This window comes from Cetorhinus maximus, chromosome 23 (genome assembly GCF_964194155.1).
Source record: "Cetorhinus maximus chromosome 23, sCetMax3.hap1.1, whole genome shotgun sequence".
Classification (NCBI taxonomy): Eukaryota; Metazoa; Chordata; class Chondrichthyes; order Lamniformes; family Cetorhinidae; genus Cetorhinus; species Cetorhinus maximus.
The window spans coordinates 13678448-13704987 of record NC_135901.1 but is presented as its reverse complement, the minus strand read 5'-3'; the positions used below and the strand labels follow the sequence as shown (position 1 = coordinate 13704987).

The 26540-nt window shown below is 43.3% G+C and overlaps 1 non-coding gene and 1 gene segment (V, D, J or C); one reads left to right on the top strand and one right to left on the bottom strand.

Moving 5' to 3' along the window:
* Positions 1-1734: 1734 nt before the first annotated feature.
* Positions 1735-20192, top strand: LOC144697827 (Ig heavy chain C region, membrane-bound form-like). The segment is given in 9 exon segments: positions 1735-1928; positions 2165-2188; positions 3165-3202; positions 13504-13803; positions 14017-14328; positions 14733-15041; positions 15745-16074; positions 19483-19610; positions 19749-20192. Coding segments are annotated over 9 exon segments (1644 nt in total).
* A 5843-nt stretch (positions 20193-26035) lies between these two features.
* On the bottom strand, positions 26036-26117 carry trnal-uag (transfer RNA leucine (anticodon UAG)). The gene has a single exon. It is a non-coding gene; the product is annotated as a tRNA-Leu (tRNA).
* Between the last annotated feature and the right edge of the window lie 423 nt (positions 26118-26540).

Sequence of the window (26540 nt, the reverse complement as noted above, 5' to 3'; positions counted from 1 at the left end):
AATGAACAAAATGGGATTTAGCCATTCAAACAATATTGTTTTCGGTCACACATGAAAGAAACATTTTAGATGGTCTTTCATCTAAGAAAATATTTTAATGAAAGTGTTCACTTTGAGATTAAACACGATCAGGAAATAGTAAGTTGACTGTATACGATTTAATTTATATTATTTCAAAGTGAAGGGCATTCCAGTTATTAAAGTCTGTTTATTAAGAACTTCATGAAGTGCGAGAGAGCGATGTTGATGGTCATTGGGATTAATGAGGGGAGTAGAATGGCAAAAAATTAATAGAAAATCAAAGACTTGTCTTGAACCCGCAGGAATTCCTTGAATATTCTCCGAGTTGTTCACATCATTTAACCTGAGGAGCCTCTTATACCTGATTAGCACCGTGTTCTGTACAGTTTAATTTGTGCTGATTTCCATTATTTAACAGTCCATTTCACTGCTGCCAATGAGTGGAGAAATGACCATTTCATGACCTGTTTCAGTGGAAGATAAAGCATTTATCCCTAGGATATTGTGTAATATGCCGCAAAGTCCTGATACCCTGTATTCCCAATACCAGTGAATGGTAGACAGCTAGTAGCCAATAAAATTAGCTGAAATGATTTGGATGCTGAAGGATAACTTTGCTGATGTCCGGGTCCGTTCAGATTCATTAACTTCTGTGTCAAAAGTTGTAAATTTTAGAGTTTTACTGAGACAAAAGTCTCTGTAAACTTACTGTTTAATTATCGGGCAGGCGGGATTCTTTTACCACTAATTTTCACAGGGCTGTCTCAGGGTCAGGGGCTGTTCAAGAAATGCAAGGAGAGACATTGCATAATGTGAGGGGATTCTTCTTATCTCCAGACCCTAATTGTACAGCGATAGACACATACTCTGTAAATAGAATCACTTTGTTCATCCCTCGTATTTCGTTACATACATCAATAATAATTCCTATGACTGATGATAATTTATTGCTGCAATGAGATAGAGACCCGGAGTTGCTGCAACACAGACTGACAGTCCCTTTACTCCCTGATAATATAATTGATTTTTTTTAGATTCAACCCCTTGTGAAGTGGTGTAGAAATAAATGGGCTTAATTTTCATTGGAATTTTTTTTTTATGAACAGATACTCAACTGCAATTTCACCATTAGAATCCCTGGACACATTATAATAAATCCACACAGCCAAATACCCCGATACAGATAAACTGTCCACTTTTTAAAAAAAGACCTATTGTAAATATCTGAGCCCATTCTGTTGGGGATGTGGAAGGTGGGGCATGGATCCAGTCGCCGCCTCCACCAGGGAATCAACAGGCGGCACCTGGAAACCCGCCCCCTTCTGCCGGGTATTTAAATGCCGCTCACTGGGGCCGGAATCCAACAGTCCGGGAGCTGGTTTGCTCACTGAGTTCTGGACAGAACCACTTTCCCCAAGTGACCAGAAGGATGAGGTCGGCGATTTCTCTCAGTTTGTTGCTGACTTTCTTATCCCGTGAGTAGTTTTTATTGTCCAAGTCTCTCACTGTTACTGTCTCAGTGTTAATCTTTCTCTGGAATGTTACAGGGTCAGGAATCATTTCACCAGGATTAATCCTCGGGGTTTTTGATATATTTTTACAGGTGTCCAGTCGGAGGTCGTGTTGACTCAGCCAGAGGCAGAGACCGGGCGTCCCGGAGGTTCCCTGAGACTGACCTGTAAAACCAGCGGCTTCGATCTTGGCAGCTACAGGATGCAATGGGTCCGACACGTTCACGGACAAGGGATGGAGTGGCTGCTTAACTACAAAAGTTCATCCAATAACAACTACGCCCCAGGAATTAAGAATCGATTTACTGCGTCCATAGACACTTCAAGGAACATGCTATCCTTGGACATGACGAGCCTGAAGACTGAAGACACCGCCATCTATTACTGTGCAAGAGAGTCACAGCGAGAGGAACCAGGGCTGGACCCGAACAAGAACAGATCGAGAGGGACTCAACAACTTCCATCATAACCTGACGGTCAATACTTGTTTTAAATGTAATATTAACTGTAATGATCAGAACCAGACAACAAAAGTAAAACAACAAATTTAACAGTAAAACCTAACAATCGATATAATGAGCTGAGCTTTTTGCTGTGTTTATATTTACTGTTAACAGTTTCCGCAATTACAGGCCTGGATATAATGTTCATTTTGATATGTTTGATACTTGACGGAGGTCTCTGTTCATTGAGTTTTGTAAATTGCTGCATGAATTCTAAACCAGATCAGAGGTAAATGTCTATTTGAAGAATATCGAGAGGCAGCACTGAACAGAGAGAGGGTGCAGTTTTTGTGCGGGTGTATTTCACCGTGATACTACAGTCGGTCACAGTGCTGTGCACAGCGACATCATCATACAAAAACCTCAGAAGGAGTTTGTTCAAATTGGTGATCACTAACACAGCAGGAACGTCAAAGAAAATGAAAGTTAAATAAAATGTTGGGTCGAGGTTTGCGAAAAGGTATTAGAGTCTTCCGCTTTGTTAGTGTTGACGGACACGCTAAATCTGCACGGAGGCTTTAAAAGAATTCCAATCGCATTTATAAATATAATGACCAGCACAGGCTGGAATATCTCACTGACTCACTCTTAAGCGAGTCGGAATCGGGTTTTTGAGAGCGCAGTGATATTAAATCTCTGTATTTACAGTTAACAGTCTTTGACTGTTTTGACCATGTCAAAACAGTATTTGACATGGTGTGTCTCACTGTGACATACTGGGTGGCACAGCAGTTACTGTCAATACAAAAACCCCTCAGCATTACTTGAGTCTGCTTGGGTCAGTGCTCGCTTTTACAATCCTGCTATGTTTACAGTAAAATATTATTTTTGTCCAGCACTGCCAAAAAACATGGTTTAAAATGGAAAAACTGTGTTAATTATCCATTCATCAGTTGGTGATTTCAACAACATATTCACGTGTTACTCTGTGAATTATAAAACATGAGGGTCATTTATGAATACCTAAAGATATCTAGAAATGCAAATAAAATTTCGTGAAGATTCATCGTGACCTTACTTTGCTCCTGACTTATGAATATTTTAAATAATGTTGGATTTCTGTCTTTTTCGTGCAGGGACAGTTATTGTATGGCACAGCCCAGGGAATGTAACACTGTGACGCTATGGGCTACTGGGGACAAGGGACCATGGTGACGGTGACTGCAGGTAAGAACCATGCACTTATTTAGTAACTGCTTTATTTGAGTCTTTGCTTTACATTTTTGTCTATTTTAATAATTCATTCGTTCACTGAAACATGGGTTTGGTGGATTCTTTATGCGGATTTTTTTCACAATGCTTCATGTGATTCTGCTGAAATTGAGTTATATAATGGCGCTGTGTCTTGACAAAAAGTGCTGCTGAGGGATTCAGTCCCTGGTTGTTGTGATTTGGAGTTTATCTGCTGAAGATGATGTGTAGCCGGGCTATTTGAAATATCTAACGTTTGTAAAAACAGTTTGACGTTTCTGCAATGTTTAATCTCGGTGACATCTAATGGCTGTGGGTTTTACCGTCTACTGCACGAAGGTTTAAATATGTTCGAAATCAAACCCAGTATTAGCAAAATATGCTTAAGTTTCAATAATAATTTATTAAAGATGTTCCTACTCACAATGCTGTTGACATTATCCCATATTTCTGTTTAGTTTAACTATTCATTCATTTGGTGACGAGCCGGTTGCCTGGATTCGATATTGAGATTTACCTGCAATGTTACATTGGATTCTGTTGGAAGTGTTTGTAGAATTGAGCTGCTTCACCATGAAACGGATTTCAGCCCCTCGGTGATGTGATTTGGTGTTTTTCTGCTGAGGAGATTGTGTGTCGGGCGACTTTGAATGAACAGAATTTGTGAAACGGTTTGGCGGTTCTGCATCGTTTAAACTCGGTGACATTGAGCGGTTACACATTTTGTGATTGAATAGAAACAATCTACCTGTTTGTATCTGCTCGAAGAGTGATTGTAGGCAGAAAACAGAGGCTTCAGAAATGGGGAAAAAGCGTTTAAAGATGTGTTAGAACATCCTGTTTTTATTTTAAGCGATAATCGCAGATTAAATTTAACCATGGATTATGACGCTCATTCAGAACATAATTACTTACTGCAATCAGAAGCTACATAGTTTCCAAGTTTTCAAATTGTGGAGTAAAATTAATGTAATTCCAACAATTATAATGTGGTAATATTTCTCCATATTGACTGAACAGCTTTCATATTAACCCAATTGATCATTAATCGCTTTTCACAATTCTGCTGTGCACTGCGCACAATTGACATGATCTGGAAAGTTTTTAGGCTGGAAACATTTTGTGATTATGCATGTTAAAAATTCAATAAGAATATACTGATTCTACAGAATTGTTCAGTTTCACAAGAGATTTTGGATTACTTTTTTATATCCCTGATAACATTTGTATTGACTTAAAGAGGAGTTTGACATTGCAGTTTGGCAATATGTCTATCCAGTTATTATATTCTTTCTGTGCAGCCGGAACCATACTATTCCTTCAATGTCATTGGGATTTGGATAGCGAGATAGTTGTCACTAATCTAACCTTAAAGAGTTTTCTGGGGAGGGGGTGGAATTCGCTGGCAGTAAATGAATAGTTCTTACATTTTATTGAACTGTAGGAAAGTGCAGACTGCATATGAATAGAGATTGACAAGTAAAAGCTTGAAATGCAAACAGGTTTAATAGCAAACATTAATGTTAGTTTTGAACTGAATAACAAAAATCCTGTCCCCCATAGCTGTGCTGTACACAGGATAGAATTATACGAGAAGAATGGATTATATCTGAGATTCATGCTTAATTCTTATTAAATATTAAATTGAAGAAGAAAATCTCGAAACAATTTAATGATATTTCAGTGTCGCAGATGATCTGAATGAATTGTTCTCATCAAGTTTTATATTGATCAATTTGGATCTTCTTTCAATGAACAATATATTTAACAATTAAATTATAGGGATTGTTGTCTAGGAAGCACTTTTATTGATAATAAGTAACTGCCAGGAACATTTTTTTTACATATAGTTTCGAGTTAAGACAAGTTTGCTTTTGCAAACAGATGATGTTACAGTTCATGTTAATGCGATGTGACCCCGGACAGATATGAAAATATTCAAAATATTCCACTGATAAATTCGTCGTGTGAATTACTCGATGAGAGTAGATGGAATTTGTGATTTCTCAAAGCGTTCAGAAACACGCATAGTTTACAATTTTGTCCGTTAAAACAGAGCAGTAGAAGTAAAAGTAAAATATTAAATAGTGATTAGATTTAAGTAAAATTGATATACTTGCCTGAATGTTACCATCTACTAATTTGAAGTTTATTGTTTAACATTGTTTCAGTGTCAGGTTGATTTAAATAAACCCCAATTATTTCACAATGTACCAGGGAGAAACAAATTTTCAATTTTTGAAAACCATTTTTTTAATATTAGAGAGTAGAAGTCAGCTAACAAGAAAATGAATTGACAATAACAAGATAATTAACTTACAATATAATATTGGTGATAATTAATTCAACATAAATGAACTCCAACAATTAAGTAGTACAGTGGTCATTATAGTGAGTGCAAAATCTCAAAGGATGGAGAGAATTTGTCATTGTATCCAAAATGAATTTAGAAAATAATACTTTTCTTACTCAGCTGTGCTCAGCTCGATAAGGTGTTTCGCCTCGATGAGTTTATTGGTTATATTTATACCTAAAATCAAATCAAATCAGCGGGTAATCGGTTTTCAATGTGAGTGTTTCCTGATTTGTTTAATTCTTACCCTGTAATTGAGTCTCTGTTACGGACACCAAATTATCCTGAATCTGTACTATTTGCTGTGCTCATTTTTAGTGTACAATGCTATGGGCCAAGTGCTGGTAAATGGGATTAGATTGGTAGGTCAGGTGTTTCTCACGTGTCGTGCAGACTCGATGGGCCGAACGGCCTCTACTGCACTGCGATTCTGTGACTCTGTAACTTAAATCTTACACTGTTTGGAGATTTGAGACACATAGGGAGAATTAGATGGACTTCAAATGGAGTTTTGAAATGGAAATCAGATTAATTTCAAACTAGTTATAGAATAATTGTACTAAATTGACCATTGATCAATTAGAATCAAACAGCTATAAAGAAATGGACAGATTGAACAGATCTATCTGCTGGGAACTCGATTGTTGCATCATTTGTGTCTGTTCTGTTTCTGTGCGCGTGGTCACTGTGCTGGGACCAGGAATCTTCCTGACTGGTTGTTAACCTTCTGGTTCGCTCTCCTGTATTTCAGGAAGTGCAATTTGATTTATTTCTTCAAAAAACTTGTATCTGTGAGAAATGTGAAAGTTTGACTTTTTGACCAGGCGCCTCAGAAATGAGATACCCAACCCATTGTGACAGTCAGAAAGGACAATTCAGAAACGACAGACAGGCTGTCGAAGGAGATTTGGCCGATTTTAAACCAGTGATGTATCTGCCTTGGGAGTGTTCGGTTAGGCAATGCAGAGACAGCTTTATTCTATTTTAATCAGTGCTGTAGCTGTCCTTGACCTATTTGGTTGGACAGTGTGGAGGAAGAAATTAGTCTGTATCTTATTTTTAATCCTATCATAGGGTATTGGGGTCACTGGCAGGGCCAGCATTTGTTTCCCATCCCTAAGTGCCCCTTGGGGAAGTGTTGAAATGGCGCCTTCTTGAATAGCTGCAGGTACACTCACAGTGCTTTTAGATCGGGAGTTCCAGGATTTTGACCCATTGACAGTGAAGGAACGGCGATATAGTTCCAAGTCAGGATGGTGGGTGAATTGGAGGGGAAAGTAGAGGTGGCGGTGTTTCCAAGCACCTGCTGCCCTTGTCCTTCTAGTTAGGAGAGGTTGCGTGTTTGTAAATTGCTGTAGAAGGAGCCTTGGCGAGTTGCTACAATACATCCTGTATATACACACTGCTGTCACGGGCGGTGGGCTGGGGGGGGTGGTGGGGGGGAAATGTTTTAGGTAGTGGATGGGGAACCAATTCTGTGGGCTGCTTTGTCCTGGATAGTATCGTGTTCTTTGGGGTTTTTTGAAGTTTCACTCATTGAGGCAAGTAGAAACTATTCAATCCCAGTCCCGACTTGTGCCTTGCAGATGGTGAGTTGTCTTTGGGCAATAGGAGTTGAATTGCTCGCCACAGAATTCCCAGCCTCTGACCAGCTCTTGCAGCCACAGCATTTATTTCAAAACCGGAATGAACCCTCTCCTGGACATATTTGATGGGACAATGTTGAGGAAGTTTTATTTTATATCAAACCGGTGCTGTACCTGACCTGGAGTGTTTGACAGTTCAGTGGAGAGTTGGCTTTCTGTTGAATCCCACCCTTGCAGCTGATGACAGGAGTGTACTGGGGGAGGAGTGGGGGCTTTCATATCTTACCTTGTCCTGTCCCTGAACTGAGAGTCTTCTCCCCGCAGAAGTCAATCAAACTGAATCAGCATCAAACTAACTGGCTGTGGGTTCTCGAGCCAGATCAGTAAAAATAAATTGCGTCATTGCTCTGGTGAAATGACGCACGATAATTGTTTTTAACAATATTTCTGGAGAGAACATGTATAAATTTTAATACATTAATTATGTTTCAGGATTTTGAGTATCAGAAAATCATTGAATGTGAGTGACCTGAACTTGAGCACAATTTCAGAACAAACAGAATCAGGGAGTGACAGTGAGGCTCCAGAGAGCAGCGCCTGTTCTGATCTGATCAGAGGCTGCGAGTTATTTAAACGATTGAAATGGACAATGACCAGGCTCCCGCTCCAAACAACCAGCCGCGGGGGATTTGGGGCAAAGGAGCCGCCATCAAAAACTGAGTCATTGGATTGCCGCCTGCAGGGGGAGGAGTGAATTACAGAAATGAGAGAATGAGAGGACATTCGGCCCTTCGATCCTGCCCTCCATTCAGTAAGATCATGGCTGATCTACCTCGACACACTCAGTCTCTTAATCACTCGCTCACTCTCTCTGTCGCACACGCTCTCTCTCACACACGTGCACACTTTCTCTCACACGCACTCTCTCTCACACGCACTCTCTCTGACAGACACATACTCTCTTTCTCTCGGTGTCACACACACACATACTCTCTCTCAGATTCTCTCTCTCACACACAAACTCTTTTTAACGCGCACACACTCTGTCTCTCACACATTGCCTCTCACTTCCACACATACTCTCACACAGACACTCAAATTCTCTCATATACATACTCTCTCAACTACACACACTCACACTTGAACACTATCTCTCTCACACACACATGCGCTCTTTCTTTCTCACACATGCAGTCTCACACACCCATTCTCTCTCTCTCACACACACACGCACACCACAACCATTCTCCCTCTCACATACATGCACCCTATCTCCCACACACATACACACTCTCACACATGCACACACATCTTAATTCTCTCCCTCTCACACACGCAGAAACACAAACACATTCCATCTCACACACACTTTTCTCTCACACATGCACTCTCTCTCATTCTCTGTCTCTCTCACATACGCACTCTCTCTCTCCCCACTCTCTCTCTCTCTGACACACACACTGGCTCGTTCACACACTCATTCTCTCTCACACACACGTTCGCTCTCTCACACACTTTCTCTCATACACTTATCCTACCAACCACTTACACCCCTACAGATTCTCTCTCTCTCACACACACAGTAGCTCTCTCTCACACACACACATTTCTCTATCTCAGGCTCTCTCACACTTATACTCCCTGTGACACGCACATAAAAACACACTGCCCCTCTCTCACACACTCTCTCTCACTCTCTTTATCTCTCTCTCTCTCTCACACACACACACACACACACACACACACACCCTTTCTCTACCACACACACATTCTCTATCTCACACACTCTCACATTTATACTCCCCATCTCACACACACACACTCTCTCTGTCACATACACAATACTGTCTCTCTCTGTCTCTCTCTCTCTCAAAAACACACATACACTTGCATGCAATCTCTCTCTCCCTCTCTTTCGCGCACACACACACATTCTCACACACAGAAAATGCTAATTGCAGAATGAAAATCCATTAAGCTGCATGCATGTTCATTGTTCCATTTCTGTGGTATTTTTGTGTAAAATTAAATTAAACAGGTGACATCACTATATATGTGGAGAATTTCCAAGTGTTGAACCAAACACAAAGAAACAAGGAAAGGGGAGAGATGTGATGGAGACCATGGCCTCCTGGATCCCCAACACTGGTGCACACTTGGTGCAAGATGCCTTCACGGCCCATCCTGGTTTTGCTGTAACCGTCCCCCCCAGCCCCCTCAGTCTGCCTATTCGCGCACTGACACAGGTTTCTTAAAGAAAGACATCGGCATTAAAGCAGCTGGCCAGCGATCTACATTGCTGCCTGACTTTACACAGCCGGTGTTACTGATAGCTGATCAATACGTAGAATCGGGACAGGATCGATGGAGAGGAAGGGGAGGAGGTGGAGCCGAATGGAGGAGCCTCCGGCTCGGCTGTGAACAACAGGCAACAGAAAGCTGAGCCGGGGTGGAAAATCATCCGGAGAAACATCGCCTTGATGAGCCTCCTGCACCTAGGCACCCTCACTACCCACAATCACTCACTCACCCTCACTCACTCACCCTCACTCCCTCACCCTCACTCACTTACCCTCACTCACACGTCCTCATTCCCTCGCTCACCAACCCTCGCTCATCCACCCTCACTCACTCATCCACCCTCACTCACCCACCCTCAATCACTCACTCGCCCTCACTCACGCAGCCTCACTCACCCACCCTCACCCACCTTCACTCATCCTCATTCACTCACCATCAATTATTCATTCACCTTCACTCACTCACCCTCACTCACCCTAACTCACCCTCTCTCACTCACAATCAATTACTCAATCACCCTCACTCACTCACCCTCACTCACCCAGCCTCATTCACACTCATTCACCCACCCTCACTCACCCACCCTTACTCATCCACCCTCACCCATCCTCACTCAGCCACCCATCCTTACTCATCTACCTTCACTCACACTCAATAACTCATCCACCCACCCTCACACGCCCACTCACCCTCACTCACATACCCACACTCACATACCCACCAATCCTCACTCACCCACTCATCTACCCTCATTCAATGACCCTCACTCACTCACTCATCCATTCTCACTCACCCACATTCAGACACCCACCCACGCTCACTCAGCACCCACCCTCACTCACTCCTTCACTCACCCACGCACCCGCCCTCACTCTGTCACTCAGCCACCCTTACTTTGTCAATCATGCACACGCTCACTCATTAGATCACTTTTCCTAAATCGTTGTGGGGAGGGCGGTAACTGCGAGGAAGAGAGAGCAGGAAGCGAGGCCTAAGGCCTAGCAGGGCCGAAAAGTGGAGCATGGCCTTAGGGAGAGACGAGCGTCGGTTGGAAGGGCAGAGGGGCGGGGGGAAAGGGCAGGGAGCCGGGGGATATTAGGGGGGAAGGGCATAGAGACGGGGCAAAAGTCAGCGAGCCGGGGAACGGGCAGAGAGCCAGTGGAAAAGGTAAGAGAGCCGGGCGAAGGTGCAGAGACCCATTGAGTAAGTGCGGAGATGGGGGAGAAAGGGCAGAGAGGCGGGAAGGGGAAAGGGCAGAGAGGCGTAGGGGGGGGTGGTGGGTGGGGGTGGGGGAAGGGTAGAGAGGAGGGAGGGAGGAAGGGCAGAGAGGCGGGAGTGAAAGGGCAGGGAGGAGGGATGGGGGGAAGGGCAGGGAGGCGCGGGGGCAGGGACCGACCGGGCAGGGAAGTGGTTGGTGGGAAGGGCAGAGAGGCGGGGGGTGGGGCAGGCAGAGAGGCGGGGGCGAAGGGCACTGAGGCCGGGGGTGGAGGAAGGGCTGAGAGCCGGGTTCTCGCGGGGAGAGCTGGGCGACAGCAGTTGCGAGCGGAGGCACCAGACGCCCTGGGCCCCACTCTCCCTATCTCTCCCTCTCTCTCCCTCCTTGTCTCTCCTCCTCCTGAAATCCTTTCCATTCCTGGGGAAAAGTGCTAAGTGCCTGGGATAGATGGGAGACAATGTCTCCGTGCGCTTCCCTCCGGCTCCCTGCGCCTTTCTCCAGGGGGTGGTTGCTGACCCTCCAATCACAACCTGTTTGTCTCCCACTTTTACTGCTGATAGGCCCACTAGTCAGCCTATCAGCCGCTAACGTGGTAGAAGGCCCGCCTGTGATTGGAGGGGGCCATTTCAAGGGGCTTCGGGGGCCACAATCCAGCCACGGTCCACGGATTGGACAAGCCCGTTAGAAAGGAAAATAAGGAAATGGGCAGAGAAGTTGGCTAAATATTTTGGCCTCAACGAGGTGGTTGCTAAAATAGCAGGGGCATTGGTTTTAATTTTCCAAAATTCCTTAGATTCTGGAAAGGTCTCTGGAAAATAGAGAATGAGGCTTTTAAATTAAATAAAGGAGGGAAAGGGAAAGCAAGGGACTATAGGCCAGTTAGCTTAACATCTTCCCGAGTGAAAATGCTGGAATCTGTTATTAAGGAGCCTCTCACGGGTCACTTAGAAAATCCAAATGCAATTATGTAGATCCATCATGGTTTTGTGGAAGGGGATTCATGTTTGGCTGATTTATTTGAGGCCTTTCGAGGAAGTAACAAGGAACATGAGTAAAGGAGAACCTGTGGATGTGCTGTACTTGGGCTTCCAGAAGGCATTGGACAAAGTGGCACATCAAAGGTTACTACACAAAATAATGGTGTCGGCAGTAACATTTCAGCATGGGTAAAAGTTTGATTAGCTAACAGGAAACAGAGAGTAGGGATAAATTGGTTATTTTAGGTTGGCAAGATGTGACAAGTGGAGTGCCACAGGGATCAATGCTGCGGCCTCAATTATTTACAATTTATACCAATGACTTGAATGAAAGGGCTGAATGAATTTGCTAAATTTGCTGATGACACAAAGATAGATAGGAAAGTAAGTGGTGAAGAGGGGATAAAGGGTCAACAAAGGGATATCGATAGGTTAAGAGAGTGGGCAAAAAAAATGACAGATGCCGTATAATGTGGGAAAATATAAACTTGTCCACTTTGGCAGGAAGAATACAAAAGCTGCGTATTATTGAAAGGGAGAGAGATTTCTGAACCCTGAGGTACAGAGGAGTGTGGATCCCTTATTGCATGAATCACAAAAAGTTACAATACAGGAACAGCAAGTGATGAGGAAGGCAAAGGGATTGTTGTCATTTATTACATGGGGAATAGAATATAAAAGTAAGGATGTTTTGATGCAGTTTAACAGGGCGTCGATGAGACCTCGTCTGAATTTCTGTGTACAGATTTAGTCTCCTTTAAGAAAGGATATAAAAGCATTAGAAGCTGTTCAGAGAATGTTCATTCAAATGATACTGGGAGGTGTCGTCGGTTATCTTATGAGGAAAGTTTGGATAGGCTGGGCCTGTATCCATTGGAGTTTACAAGAATGAGAGCTGATTTTACTGAAACATATAAGATCCTGAGGGAAATTTACAGGGTGAATTCTGCAAGGATGTTTCCTCTTGTGAGAGAGACGAACGATAGGGAACACAGTTTGAAAATAAGAGGTCTCCCATTTCAGATGGAAATGAGGAGATTTTATTTTTCTCTCAAAGGGTCGTGAAACTTTGGAACTCTCTTCCCCAGAGAGCGATGGAGGAGGAGTCATTAATATTTCAAAGCAGAGGTAGAGAGATTCTTCATTGTCAAGGGAGTCAAAGGTTGGCGGAGAGTAGGCGGGAATGTGGAGTTAACGCCACAATCAGATCAGCTATGATCGGAGTGATTGGTGGAGGAGGCTCGAGAGGCCGAATGGCCTACTCCTGCTAATGATCCGCATGTTCACATGTACCTACGATTGGAAAATGTCGTACTTACTGTAACTGGTATTCAATTTAGAGTTCTATGGTCATATTTTAGTTACCATTACAAAGGTACTTTCGAAGGGCCGTTGCTATTCTTTGTTTTGGGGGAACGTGGAGAGGGGAGGGGGCATCAGTCAATTTGAACAGAGCCAATTTCCAAACTTCAATGATATAAATGACGAGACACTTTCTCTATCACTAAGTGCTGTTGATTGAGAAATAAATGGTGGCCGAAATAATGGGGAAAATGCTCTGCTCTTCCATTTTAATCCAATGAAAGAAGCGTCATTCAGATGATATCAAAATGTTCTCTTTTAGTAATGGGATAGAGGCGGAAAAAGAGGTGTGGGTTTCTAAAGAGGGAACCGACAGGTGAGGGTCACCAAAAGATGGAAATAATAAATGATCAAATGTGGATGTGGGTTTTAGTTGGAATATATTAGGATATGTTTATAGTTATAGTCACATTTTAAGCTGTTTGGTTACTTAATGATCACAAATGAGAGTCTAACTTGTTCAATCGGCCATTCTTTCCCAGCGACACCGTCTTCGCCCACTCTCTACAGCCTGGTCTCCTCCTGTCAGCAACACAACACCGACGGCTCCGTCACCTACGGCTGTTTGGCGATGGACTACTCCCCGGAAATCACCAAAATGATCTGGAAGAAAGATGGGAAGCCGATCACCACTGGATTTAAGACTTACCCGTCAGTGAGAAACCAGAAGGGAACCTTCACCCTGAGCAGCCAGTTAATCATCACCGAGTCAGAGGGGGAATGCAGCAAAATCAAGTGTGAGGTTCAATACAGCGGCTCAGACAAGAGCATTGGAATGCAATGTAAGTGTTGGGGAACCTGTGAGAAACAGAAAGACTGTGATTAACCTGTATGGGGTCTTGGTTATAACGCATTTATAGTGCTCTGCATAGTTCTGATCCCGGGAAAATCCAGGTTAGTGTCTATTAACGGGAGAAGCCTGTTAAAATATACGAACTCATTGTATCTGTTATCAATTTCTTCTGCAAGAAATGTCTAACCTGTGTTTCTTGAAGGTACTGAAACCTTCCCTCCAACTGTTCTCCTCACCATGAGTTCCCGGGAAGAAATCACAACCAACAAATTTGCAACCGCCGTCTGTTCAATCATCGATTTCCGACCAAAGTCAATCACCGTGAAGTGGCTGAAGAATGGACAACCCATGGATTCAGGAATTGTCACCTCTCCCGCCTTTGAAATGAACGGGAACTTCTCGGCGACCAGTCGGCTGAAAGTCTCCGTTGGGGAATGGTTCACCGACGCGGTCTATACCTGTCAGGTCACTCATCAAGGGGTCACCCAAAGTCGAAACGCCACCAAGTGTGAGGGTAAGAAATAAAAACGGAGGAAGCAATCGAGCATTCTGCACTCCGATGTTAATCAAATCTGGAATTTATTAAAGTTGGCAACACCTTCGGGATAGAGTGTTGGAAAGTGCAGCCACCCTATTTATAAAACGGCTTTCAGTACTGCATTCCAGGGCCCAGGAATGGTATATTTGTATTGGGACTGAGGCAACGCAGATTCATCAGAATGTTACCGGGGCTGAAGGACTTAAATTATGAGAACAATTTACACAGACCAAGCTGGCTTTGCATTGTGTAAAGAAGATTAAAGACGATAGTTCGAGGTTGATATATCGAAGGTGATATATTCTCCTTTAGAGAGTGAAGGCTGAATACTGCTGATTCTGAATGTGAAACTTTGATTGATTTTCATTTCTGTTTCACAGAACATTCCCAATGCAACGATCCCACAATTACTCTGCTGCCACCGCCAATAGAACAGGTCTTACTGGAGGCGACGGTGACATTAACCTGCATCGTTTCTAATGCCCCTTATGGAGTCCTCGTGTCCTGGACCCAAGAAAAGAAGCCTTTGAAATCAGAGATTGCCGTCCAGCCGGGAGAGGATCACAACAGCGTGGTCAGCAACGTAAACATCTCGACACAAGCCTGGCTGAGTGGGGCTGAGTTCTACTGCGTGGTGAGCCATCAGGATCTGCCGACTCCTTTAAGAAGCTCCATCCACAAAGAACCAGGTGAGCGGTGAAATTGAAGCAATAAGTGAGTCATTGTGTCTATATCCAATGTGAGGGTCAATATTTAGTAGTCAATGTATTAAGGTCCACTCCGATTGGTAATTCCACTAACTAAACGCTCTGGGCCTGTAGACTTCAAGGAGGAAATTGAAAAGTAGACGAATGAACAATGAATTGAAGGCTGTGCTATTGGGTTTAGATGAAGTCAGGTGGGAGGAGCCTGGTGTGGAGCTTAAACACCTACACAATTGGGCCGAATAGCCTGTTTCTGTGCTGTAAACTTTGAGAAACTTTCTAGTTCAACCCCATAGGTTCTTAGGGAAAATGATTGTGTCCACCTATGTTCCGAGCTGGAAAACCGAACAGATCCCAAAATGTTTTATTAATTAATTCATGGGATGTGGGCGCCGCTGGCTCGGCCAGCGTGTACTGCCCATCCCTAATAGCCATTGAGAAGGTGGTGGTGAGCTGCCTTCTTGAACCGCTGCAGTCCATCTGGTGTGGGCACACCCACAGTGCTGTTAGGGAGGGAGTTCCAGGGTTTTGACTCAGCAATAGTGAAGGATCGGTGTTCTATTTCCAATGAGTGGATAATGTAAACCTTTAATATTCATCACAAAAATATTTCTCTCACATCTAACCAGCCATTTCATTGTCTCCGATATTCTCCAGTTGATTGACATTTATCGTATATTTTCTGCAGTTAAAAATCCGCGGGAACCGTCCGTGTCTGTCCTCCTGCCCTCGGCAGAAGATGTCTCCGCTCAGAGGTTCGTCTCCCTCAGCTGCTTAGTGAGAGGTTTCTCCCCCCGAGAGATCTTCGTCAAGTGGACCGTCAATGACAAGCCGGTGAATCCCGGGAACTACAAGAACACCGAGGTGGTGGCGGAGAACGGCAATAGCTCCTTCTTCATGTACAGCCTGTTATCCATTGCAGCGGAGGAGTGGGCCAGCGGCGCTTCTTACTCCTGTGTGGTGGGACATGAAGCGATCCCCTTAAAGATCATCAACAGAACGGTTGATAAATCCAGCGGTAAACCGAGTTTTGTGAATATTTCCCTTGCACTGATGGACACCGTTAATTCATGTCAATGAGAATCTCTCGGTTACATTTCAAACTTCAATAAATAAATAATAAAGTATTTTTCTCCAATCGTAATTTAAATTCACAATCGCTTAATTAATGTTGTTTTCCACTTTTGCTGATGTTAGACCTGTTCATTTAAAATCGGATATTTCCAGGGCTCAGAACCAAGTCTTGTACACCCAGTGCTCCCAGCTCAGATACATCCTGGGTTAGAGACAGAGTAAAGCTCATTCATTTCAGGATTCTGCAAAATAACTTCACCAGCTCTCCTCCCACTAAGGGGAAATTTAACAATTTCCCATTTCCGACAAACAAACTCAGCACATTTAGATCTCGGTGTTACTGCTTCTCTTGTTGCCCATCCCGTTAAAATGGATGTCAGCTTTAAGCTGCTGCACCACACCCACTGGGAACTGAAGTGAGGGTCACAGAGAAACATGTCCCAACAACCCCCCAACAGAGAGAGGGGGAAGGAAATTGTTAACCCACTGTACCCCAACTTCCCTAACAGAGAGGGGGGAGGGGAAATTGTTAGCCCACTGTACCCCCACTTTACCAACAAAGGGTGGGGGGGAATTGTTTGGCCACTGTGCCCCTACTTCCCCAACAGAGAGAGGGGAAGGGAAATTGTTAACCCGCTGTACCCCCACTTCCCCAACAGGGAAAACTGAAAGGAAAATTGTTATCCAATTTTACCTCCACTTACGAAACAAAAAGACGAGGAAGGTCATTGGTTAACCCGGTGTGCCTCCATCTTCTCAGCAGAGAGAACCGAAAGGGAAATTGCTTAGCCGACTACAGGGAGGGAAACTATTAACTCACTGGACTCTCAGTCCCCGAGCAGAGAATCTAGAAGGGAACAGGCCTCTGCTGTAAGGACCCAGTTACCAATAGCACAAGTCGGCTTCCAGCTTACTGTCCGCAGGCATTAACTTCCAACATGCTGAAAATGAAAAATGTAAAGTTTTAACATTCTTATTCCTATTGACCTGCTGCTAACATTGATTTCTTATAATCCGAATCTAAACTGGTGATTGAATCCTCCCTGCGTTTTTCGTGGTTCTTGCCTGAATTTGAGAGGCACGCCGTGGAATTTTTGCATTTGTTCACCTGATATCACCTTGCATCTCACAGAAAACACGTTTATATACAGAACATTGAAAATATTCACCAAACGTTTCACTGTCAAGGTCAGACTCGATCATTGGTACCCGGTGAAACTTGGAAAAATAATAAAAATACAAACAACTGACACAAATGGACACACACTCATACCTAGGCACAGCCACTCACTCACAGATACCTAGACACAGACACGCACACACACACAGTCACAGGTACGCACACAGGCACGCACCCACACACCCGCACGCACCCATACACACAAACACACACACACAAACACGCACTGGCACACACACATACAATCACACACATACACAAATACACACACACAATCACACACACACAAACAAATGGGCACAGACGCACAAACACACACACACACAAACACATGCACAAACACAGACACAGACGCACACACATACGCAATCACACACGTAAATACACACACAGACACATCCACACATAAACACAATCACACACACAAATGCACACACACTCACACACATATACACAATCACACACACACAAACAGATAAAACCAGACAAGCAGACTCATACTAGGGCATAAAGCACAAATGTAATTATTAGCATATACATTATCACACGTTCATAATGACAGAAATACAGACATAAAGACACACACTGTCAACCACATTAAAACAAATGCATGGGCACACCTTAGCACATGCACACACATGAGCAGACAACACCCAGACACGCAAACACAGAAGAACAAACTAACACATTAACAGACACACATGTCGACACAAACATACACATGCACACGAGAACACAAAAAGCACACGTTAGTACATATGAAAACCTAAACACACATTGATACATAGTTCTCAATATCCATCAAGACACAAATGCACACATTAAACTCTCTCTCACACACACACATACTCACACACGCTGTGACACAGACATAAATATGCTGACACATACGTGGAACACAAAAATAAACATTAATACTCATATTAGCAGGCAAGGACGCATAAACACACAGTCACACAGATAGTAATAAATAAACATAGACATCAACGCATAAGCACACACCATAACACACTCATAATACAAATTAGCAGAAAAACAAAGTATACACACAGACGCAGACACTCAGATACACAAATCAGCACTCATTGGCGCATGAACACACACATTAACACTCTTACACACATATGGACACACAAAGAAAGAGTAATGCAAAGCACGAGATACTCATGCACACATAGACAAAAACTAAAGCACAACACAAACGCCAGTGTATTGAAGAAAGTATAATTCAAATGTACTTTTTTAATGGGCATATCCTCCAACATAAAAACAAAAATTGCTGAAAAAACTCAGCAGATCTGGCAGCATCTGTGGAGAGAAAGACAGAGTTAACATTTTGAGTCCAAATGACTCTTCTTCAGAACTATAGAGAAGTAAAGATGTGGTGAAATATATACTGTTTAAGTGGGGTGGGACAGGTGAAGCTGGATAGAAGGCCAGTGATAGGTGGAGGCAAAGGAGAGATTGCGAAATAAACAAAAGGTCGAAGGGGTGTTGATGCTGGTGATACTGGTTGAAGGAGGTGCTAATAGTGACATTAAGGGTAGAAAGCAGGATGAGCAAGTGACAGGTGGCCCTAGTGGGGTGTGGGAAAAAAATCAAAATAGGCAAAAAGGTGGAGTTAAAACAATGAATGGAAATAAATTTTAAAAATAATAATAATAGAAATAGGTGGGAAAAAATATATTAAAAATATCCTCCGGCAATTGCCTCGATTACATAATGACCCGATAAACACACTGAAACAATGTTCTTACTGAGAAACTGATTTAAGTTAATGACGCACGTTGATCACAAATAAACAAACAAGATGGGAACTCACATCCGAGCTTTTAAAAAGCAACGTTCACAGTTTCCAAATAAGTAGCTCAGTGAATCTCTCTCGATATCCATCATAATATTCTCCAATAATAGATCGTACGAAATTGTTGGAAAATAAACTGCTGCTGAAGATAAGTTGCCACATTTTCCGACATGGGCTGTACGAGGAATGTAAAGGAGAAATAGTTACAGAGATAGGTTACTGAGATTCACGAACTTAACATCATATATACATTGAACATTAAATTAGAAAATACATTAATAGCTTAGGAAAGAGTAAAGAGAATATTGAAAAAGATATCCTGGACTAATAAACAATCTAATTGTATTTCCTTGGCTATATCCTCGTAGATTCCAATGATGGCATCTGGATTGAAGACTCTGAGGATGATAACGGCAACATCTGGACAACCGCTTCCACGTTCATCATCCTGTTCTTCCTGAGCATTTTCTACAGCACTGCCGTCACTCTGGTGAAGGTCAGAAGATTCAATCCACTCACACTTCAAACTGACAGAAGCGGTTTGAAAAATCTCTCAATGTTTCATTGATTAAAACACTAACACAAATGTCCCACATTCTAAACATCTGCTTCATTATTTTATCCTCTTTTTCAGATCAAGTGATCGGTTGCATTTTGGACACCGTAGACTTTCCTCAGCTGTTTACTGAGATTTCTGTATTACAAATTCAAAATATGCCTCTTTGGTGACTCTGAAAATAAAATACCTTCTGTTTATGTTTCCGAATCTGTAACTGAGACAATCATGGGCGGTATTTCCATTTTTCTGTTTGAAATGCGCGAGGTAATTATGACTGTATTGCAATTATGGCTTATAATTTCCCTTTAATTCGAATTTCCTGTGTAAATAAGTAACTTTCCTCATTCCTCATTCACATTTATTACGTTCGCTTTATGTTGAGCTCCTATTTCCTCTTCCTGGTGTCTGTTACTGTTGTACATATAGTTGGCAGCTCAGGGCTAATGTGCTCTGTTCTCAATGTGACTTTCAGTCGTTATATTCATTTCAGTTTACTTTAAAATAAACTTTTCTGTAAAATGTTCTCTGAAAATTTTAATAAATCGCGAATGTGAAATGAACTGGCTTTTGCTGAACTCCTTCCCCCAAGGCCCATCAACACTGCTCCATTTTCGCCATTACACGGTTTTCCCATCTTTCCCAGAGAGGTATTTTTCACCAGCCCTGTCTGAGATGTGTTTGAACCCAAGGCCCTTCAGTGAAAGAGTCACTGAGCCACCCAGCGACCCATCGGTGTTAATACATCTTTCCCTCTGCCTTTTTATGGCAAATCCCAGAGGCAGAATGATTGCAGAGCGAGCAGAACCTCGGTGATTTCACTCCCACTCAGGTCTATCACAGTCACATGTCAGGTAATTGTAAACAGCAGGGATCTGCTTCATCAGAGGCCCATACAGGACAGCATATGGAGGACGGAAGTTTCCTTTACACTGTCCCATCTAACACTCTCAGGGTCGGTGCAGCAGGGGTTAGATAGGGGGTAAAAGTTTTTTCTATCTTTATCCTTTGATGAGATGTGGGTGTCGCTAGCAAAGCCGCCCAGAACAACCTGGTTTCTGAGGCCGTTTCAGAGGGCAGTTAAATGTCAGTCACATTGCTGTGGACCTGGAATCACATGTTGGCCAGGCCGGGTAAGGATAGGAGATTTCCTTCACTAAAGGACATTAGTGCAGCAGATGGGTTTTTACGACAATCGGTGATAGTTGTCATGGTCACCATTACTGAGGCTAGTTTTCAATCCCAGGTTTTACTAATTGAATTCACATTCCAGCAGCTGCCATGTTGGGATTTGAACCCATGCGCCCAGAGCATTCGCCTGGACTCTCTCCACCTTGTCCAATTAAACACTCACAAGGCAGAGACGTCACAATCCACCTTCTCAATGCAATTAGGGATGGGCAATAAATGCTGGCCCAGAGAGCCACGCCCACATCGCATAAATGTATAACAAAAAATACATATATGAGGCTGACAGGACAGTTGACACAAACCATGGGATAATTCCTAGAATCTAGGGCCGATCTGACACAGACACATTATCGAGCAGTAATCCTGCAAATTATTACCACAGTTGGGGTTTGTCAGGAATACCAGAGGGCACAAATCGTGGAAATTCCCAGACTCTGCTGCCTGCCTGACGCAACAAACAACTAAGCTCACTGAACATCACCCCAGGAATCATCTCGCCCTGCTCCATTCCCTCTGATACCATGCTCCTGAACTCACTGAACATCACCCTAGGGATCCTCTCTCCCTGCTCCATTTCCTCTGATACAATCCTCCTAAACTAACTGAATGTCACCCCGGTGATCCTCTCTCCCTGCTCCATTCCCTCTGATACCATCCCCCTGAACTCACTGAACATCACCCCAGGGCTCCTCTCTCTCTGCTCCATTCTTCCTGATACCATCCTCCTGAACTCACTGAACATCACCCCAGGGATCCTCTCTCCCTGCTCCATTCCCTCTGATATCATCTCTCTGAACTCACTGAGCACCACCCCAGGGACCCTCTCTCCCTGCTCCATTCCCTCTGATACCATCCGCCTGAGCTCACTGAACATCACCCCAGGGATCCTCTCTCCCTGCTCCATTCCCTCTGATATCATCTCTCTGAACTCACTGAACATCACCCCAGGGATCCTCTCTCCCTGCTTCATTCCCTCCGATACCAGTTCTGATGCGAAGTTTCAATTCTTACTCCACTGACTCTGGCAGAAGCTGTTATGCCTTTTCAGTTTTTAACCAATAATAAAATAACTCTGTTTAAGCAGTGTGGACATGCACAAAGAACCCTCATTCCCACACCTCAAATCCAACCCAGGCCGCGGCAGTAAAAGTTTTTTATTTTAAATTTTTCAATGGAATGTGGACGTCGATGACTGGGCCAGCATTTATTGCCCATCCCTATTTCAGAGTGCAATTAAAAGTCAACCACATTGCTGTGGGTCTGGAGTCACATGTAGGCCAGACCAGGTAAGGATCGCAGGTTTCCTTCCCTAAAGGACGTCAGTGAGCCAGATGGGTTTTTAACAGCAATGGTCCCTCGTCGTCATTAGACTTTTAATTCCAGATTTTTATTGTATTCAAATTCCACCATATGCCATGGTAGGAATCGAACCCGAGTCCCCAGAGCATTACCATGGAAAGTAATTGACTGACATCTAGTTCCTCCACTTTCATGTCACATCTTTTAACTCCTAATCTCCATCTCAGATATTTCCAGTTCTATTTAATACCCACGTAGAACTTTTAACTCTGGTTCTCATTCCACTGATTGTGACGACTTGCCCTGTATTTTATGTCCTGATAAAGCCATTCGTGCTATAATAAAAACAGGGGACGCTGAAGTTCACAGCAGGCCTGGCAGCATCTGTGGAGACAGAAACAGTGTTAACGTTTCCAGTCATATGACTCTTCTTCAGAACTGAAGGGAGGTAGAAATGTGCTGGGTTTTCTGCTGCTGAGGGTGGGTGGAGCAGCTGCAGCAAAATAGAAGGTCAGAGATAGGTCGGAGGTCAGGAGAGAATAAATGACAAAAATGCCATGGAACACAAGTTAAAGGTAACGGTAATGATACTATTAAAGACGAAAGCATGTGTTAATATTTTTTTTAAAAAAGGTCAGCACTGACTGGAGGGAAGGCGGTGATATTGTCACAGGACTGAGACCCCATTCCAGAGACCACAGGTAATGCTCTGAGGACCCACGTTCGAATCCCACCATGGCAGATGGTGAAATTTGAATTCAATAAAAATATGGAAAGGAACCATCGTCAATTGTTGTAAAAACCCATCTGGTTCACTAATGCCCTTCAGAGAAGCAAATCTGCCGATATGTGACTCCAGACTCACAGCAGTGTGACTAACTCTGACAGATGCCCTCTGAACAAAGGCAATTAGGGACGGGCAATAAATGCTGGCCAAGCCAGGCCACATCCCATGAACAAATAAAAAGAAAGGAAACAAAGTGGTAGAATGTGTTAATAGTAGAAAAAGTGTCAGCGCTGTCTGAAAGCAAAACATGAGAACAAGATGCAGACTGGCACTTGGGGGGGTAGGGGCTGCAGGGAAACGAAAATGGAGGAATAGTTCATTGTCTGAAGTTGTTGAACTCAATATTGAGTCCAGAAAGCTGGAGAGTACTTGATGAGAAGATGAGATGCTGTTCCTTCAGTTTGCGGTGGGCTTCACTGGAATATTGTAGAAGGCTTAGGACAGAAATGTGAGCATGAGAGCGAGATGGTGAATTGAAATGGCAAGTGACAGGCAGATCTGGGTCATGCTTGCGGACTGTGTGAAAGTGTTCTGCAAAGCGGACAGTCAGTCTGTGTTTATTCTCCCCAGCATAGAGGAGACCACATTGGGAGCAGTGAATACAATAGCCTGAATTGCACGAAGTGCAAATAAATCTCAGCTTCACCTGGAAGGAGTGTTTGGGGGCCTTGGACGGTGAGGAGGGAGGAGGTAAAGGGGCAGGTGTTACACCTCCTGCGATTGCAGGCAAGGTGCCGTGGGAAGGGGATGAGTTGTTGGGCATGATAGACTTTTTCGAATCAGTAATTAGTTTCTGGTTGTGATATTTTTGCACAACAGCGAGACCGGGAATCAAACCTGGGCGATGAGAATATCGAATCCTAACCACTAGGTCACCAGGGTGTTTGTGAAACATCTTGTTTAGCGAATTCAGCTGTCAACCCAAATATTGGTGGTTTGACACCATCTAGGGCGAGTAGATTCTCTCTGTTGCTGCTTCTACTTATATTACCGACACAGTTCTGCTTTGTGTCCTTTGGCCACAAGGAAACGTTGCCCAAACTTTGCCAGTCCTGCTGTTATCCAGTAAGTTCCCAGGCAAATAATTTTCTGAATATTTATTTCGAAGAAAATGAGATAAATTAGATCAAACATGTGCATAGCATCCAAGCTGTTGGGAAGTAGCAAATAGAAATTGATTCTGTGATTGCACATATAGAACTGGAACACACCATCACACCGAGTGAATCCACTGTCAGTTGCTCTGTGAAAATTTCAATCATCCTTGACTTTGTGGCATTCGGACACAGAGCTGGTAAGCAATCTGGACTTAAAGAACATGCAAACATATGAACTCGGAGCAGGAGTAGGCCACTCGGCCCTTCAAGCCTGCTCCGCCATTCAATAAGATCACGGCTGATCTGATTGAAACCTGCTGCTTACCCTAATAACCTTTCACCCCCTTGTTGATCAAGAATCAATCTAGCTCTGCCTTAAAACGTTTCAAAGGCTCAGCTTCCACCGCATTTTGTAGAAGAGTTCCAAAGACTTACGACCCTCCGGGAGAAAAAAAAATCTCATCATCTCTGTCTCAAGTGAGCGACCCTTTATTGTTGAACAGTGGCCCCTAGTTCTAGGTTCTCCCACAAGTTTTGAAAGTTTGGTATGAAATTAGCTGCATAAATACATTTTTTGGTACAAAAACTGTATCAGAATCTCGATTCCAACTCTTCATGTCATTGGATCAGGGAAAGTCCCACAAGAGGAAACATCTTCTCCACATCCACCCTGTCAAGGCCTCTCAGGACCTGAAAGATTTCGATCAAGTCGCTTCTTAGTCTTCTAAACTCCAGCAGATAGAAGCCTAGCCTACCCAGCCTTTCTTCATAAGACAAGGGCAATTAGGGATTGGCAATAAATGCTGGCCTAGGCAGCGACGCCCTCATTCCATGAAGAATATAAAAACAAAAACCTGGCCATTCTTGGTATTAGTCCAGTAAACCTTCTCTGAACTCGTTCTAATGCATTTACATCTTTCCTTAAATAAGGAAGCCAATACTCTACACAATACTCCAGACATGGCCTCACCAGTGTCCTGCACAAGTGAAGCATAACTTCCTTACTTCAATCCCCCTCACAGTCATGATAATTAGCTTTCCTAATTACTTGTTGTGCCTAAATAGTTCAGATTTTTAAAATTCCTTTAGGTCCTTCTGAATAGCTTCGCACATCCCGAAACTCCACTCCATTTTCCATCTTTGTTACCCTGACCTGTCTAAATCTCTTTGCAGCCTATCTGTGTCCCCCCAACAGTTTACATTTCCACCGCTTTTATCAGCTAAACTTTAATGGCAGGCACTAGCAAGGATAGACCTCACAACTCCTGGTTTACAATACCAGTATTTTAACCACTGAGCTATGCTAACAGCTCCAGTCGGTAGAGAAAGGCCAATCTCCTCTTGCAACTTTTAATCCAACTGTTATTCTCTGTACCATTTACCATGAAGATACATGACGAAAGTGAATAAAGTTTGCAATGGTAAAAATGGGTTTACCCCCTCAGGGAACTGAATCACATTGACACATGGAGAGGAACACACAGAGACATAGACACCGATAGTGACAGAGGCGTAAGGAGAGGCAAACATCCAGAAAGAATGGATATCACCAAATTGTCTCTGTTTTTGTTACACTTCCGGCTGCAAATTTGGTGAATGCTTGCGGTTGAACAGAAATGAAAAAGACAGAGAAACGTTTGAAGGATTTTGAGTCAATTTAATTGATAATTAGTTCTGAAAATCAAGAGTAGTGAGAAATGCAGTCTGGTAGGATTTGAACTTGTATCAGGAAACTCCAGAAGATTTCAAGCCAATTACCTTAACCACTCAGCCCTGTACACAAGGACCAGGTATCCTTTAATGTTCTGTACCTGAAATCATGCAATGGTTCAGCAGAAAATGAAGGCAGACAACCCGACCTATTCCTGCCTGGCCTGTAATTCCACCTGTGTCTCCTAGATCTTTCCGCCAGAATAGAGCACTGCACACGTCCCGAGCGCACACTGAAGGATTTGGCTACATTGATTGAAAAGGTGAATCTTGTAAAAAATTGGCAGTGGTGGGATTCGAACCCACGCCTCCATGGAGACTGGAACCTAAATCCAGCGCCTTAGACCGCTCGGCCACACTACCACAACAAAATGCGCAAATGCCATTGTCTTGACTGAATTTTTTTTTTAAAATACAGAAAGAATCAATCTCTTGCCTCTTTCAAACCTGCTTTTTCTCTCTGAACCTTTTTAATATGAAGGTGCACAACTAATGTGAATGAAGTTTGGGGTGGTAAAAATACCTCCATCCCCTCATGGAACTGACCACATTGATATATTCCAGATCCGAACCACTCACTGTGCAAAACAGAAGCCCCTTTAAAATTATAACCATTATTTTCTGTTTCCTCTCCTCTCCAACCAAAATTAATCACTTCACACTTCCTCACATTAAATTTCAGCTGCCACTTGTCCGTCCAAATGGATTTGTTGAAGAGCCCGAAAGGAGAACCGACTCAAACTGGGAATGAAAGAGTGAGAATGAAGGAGGAGAAGTGACGGGTTT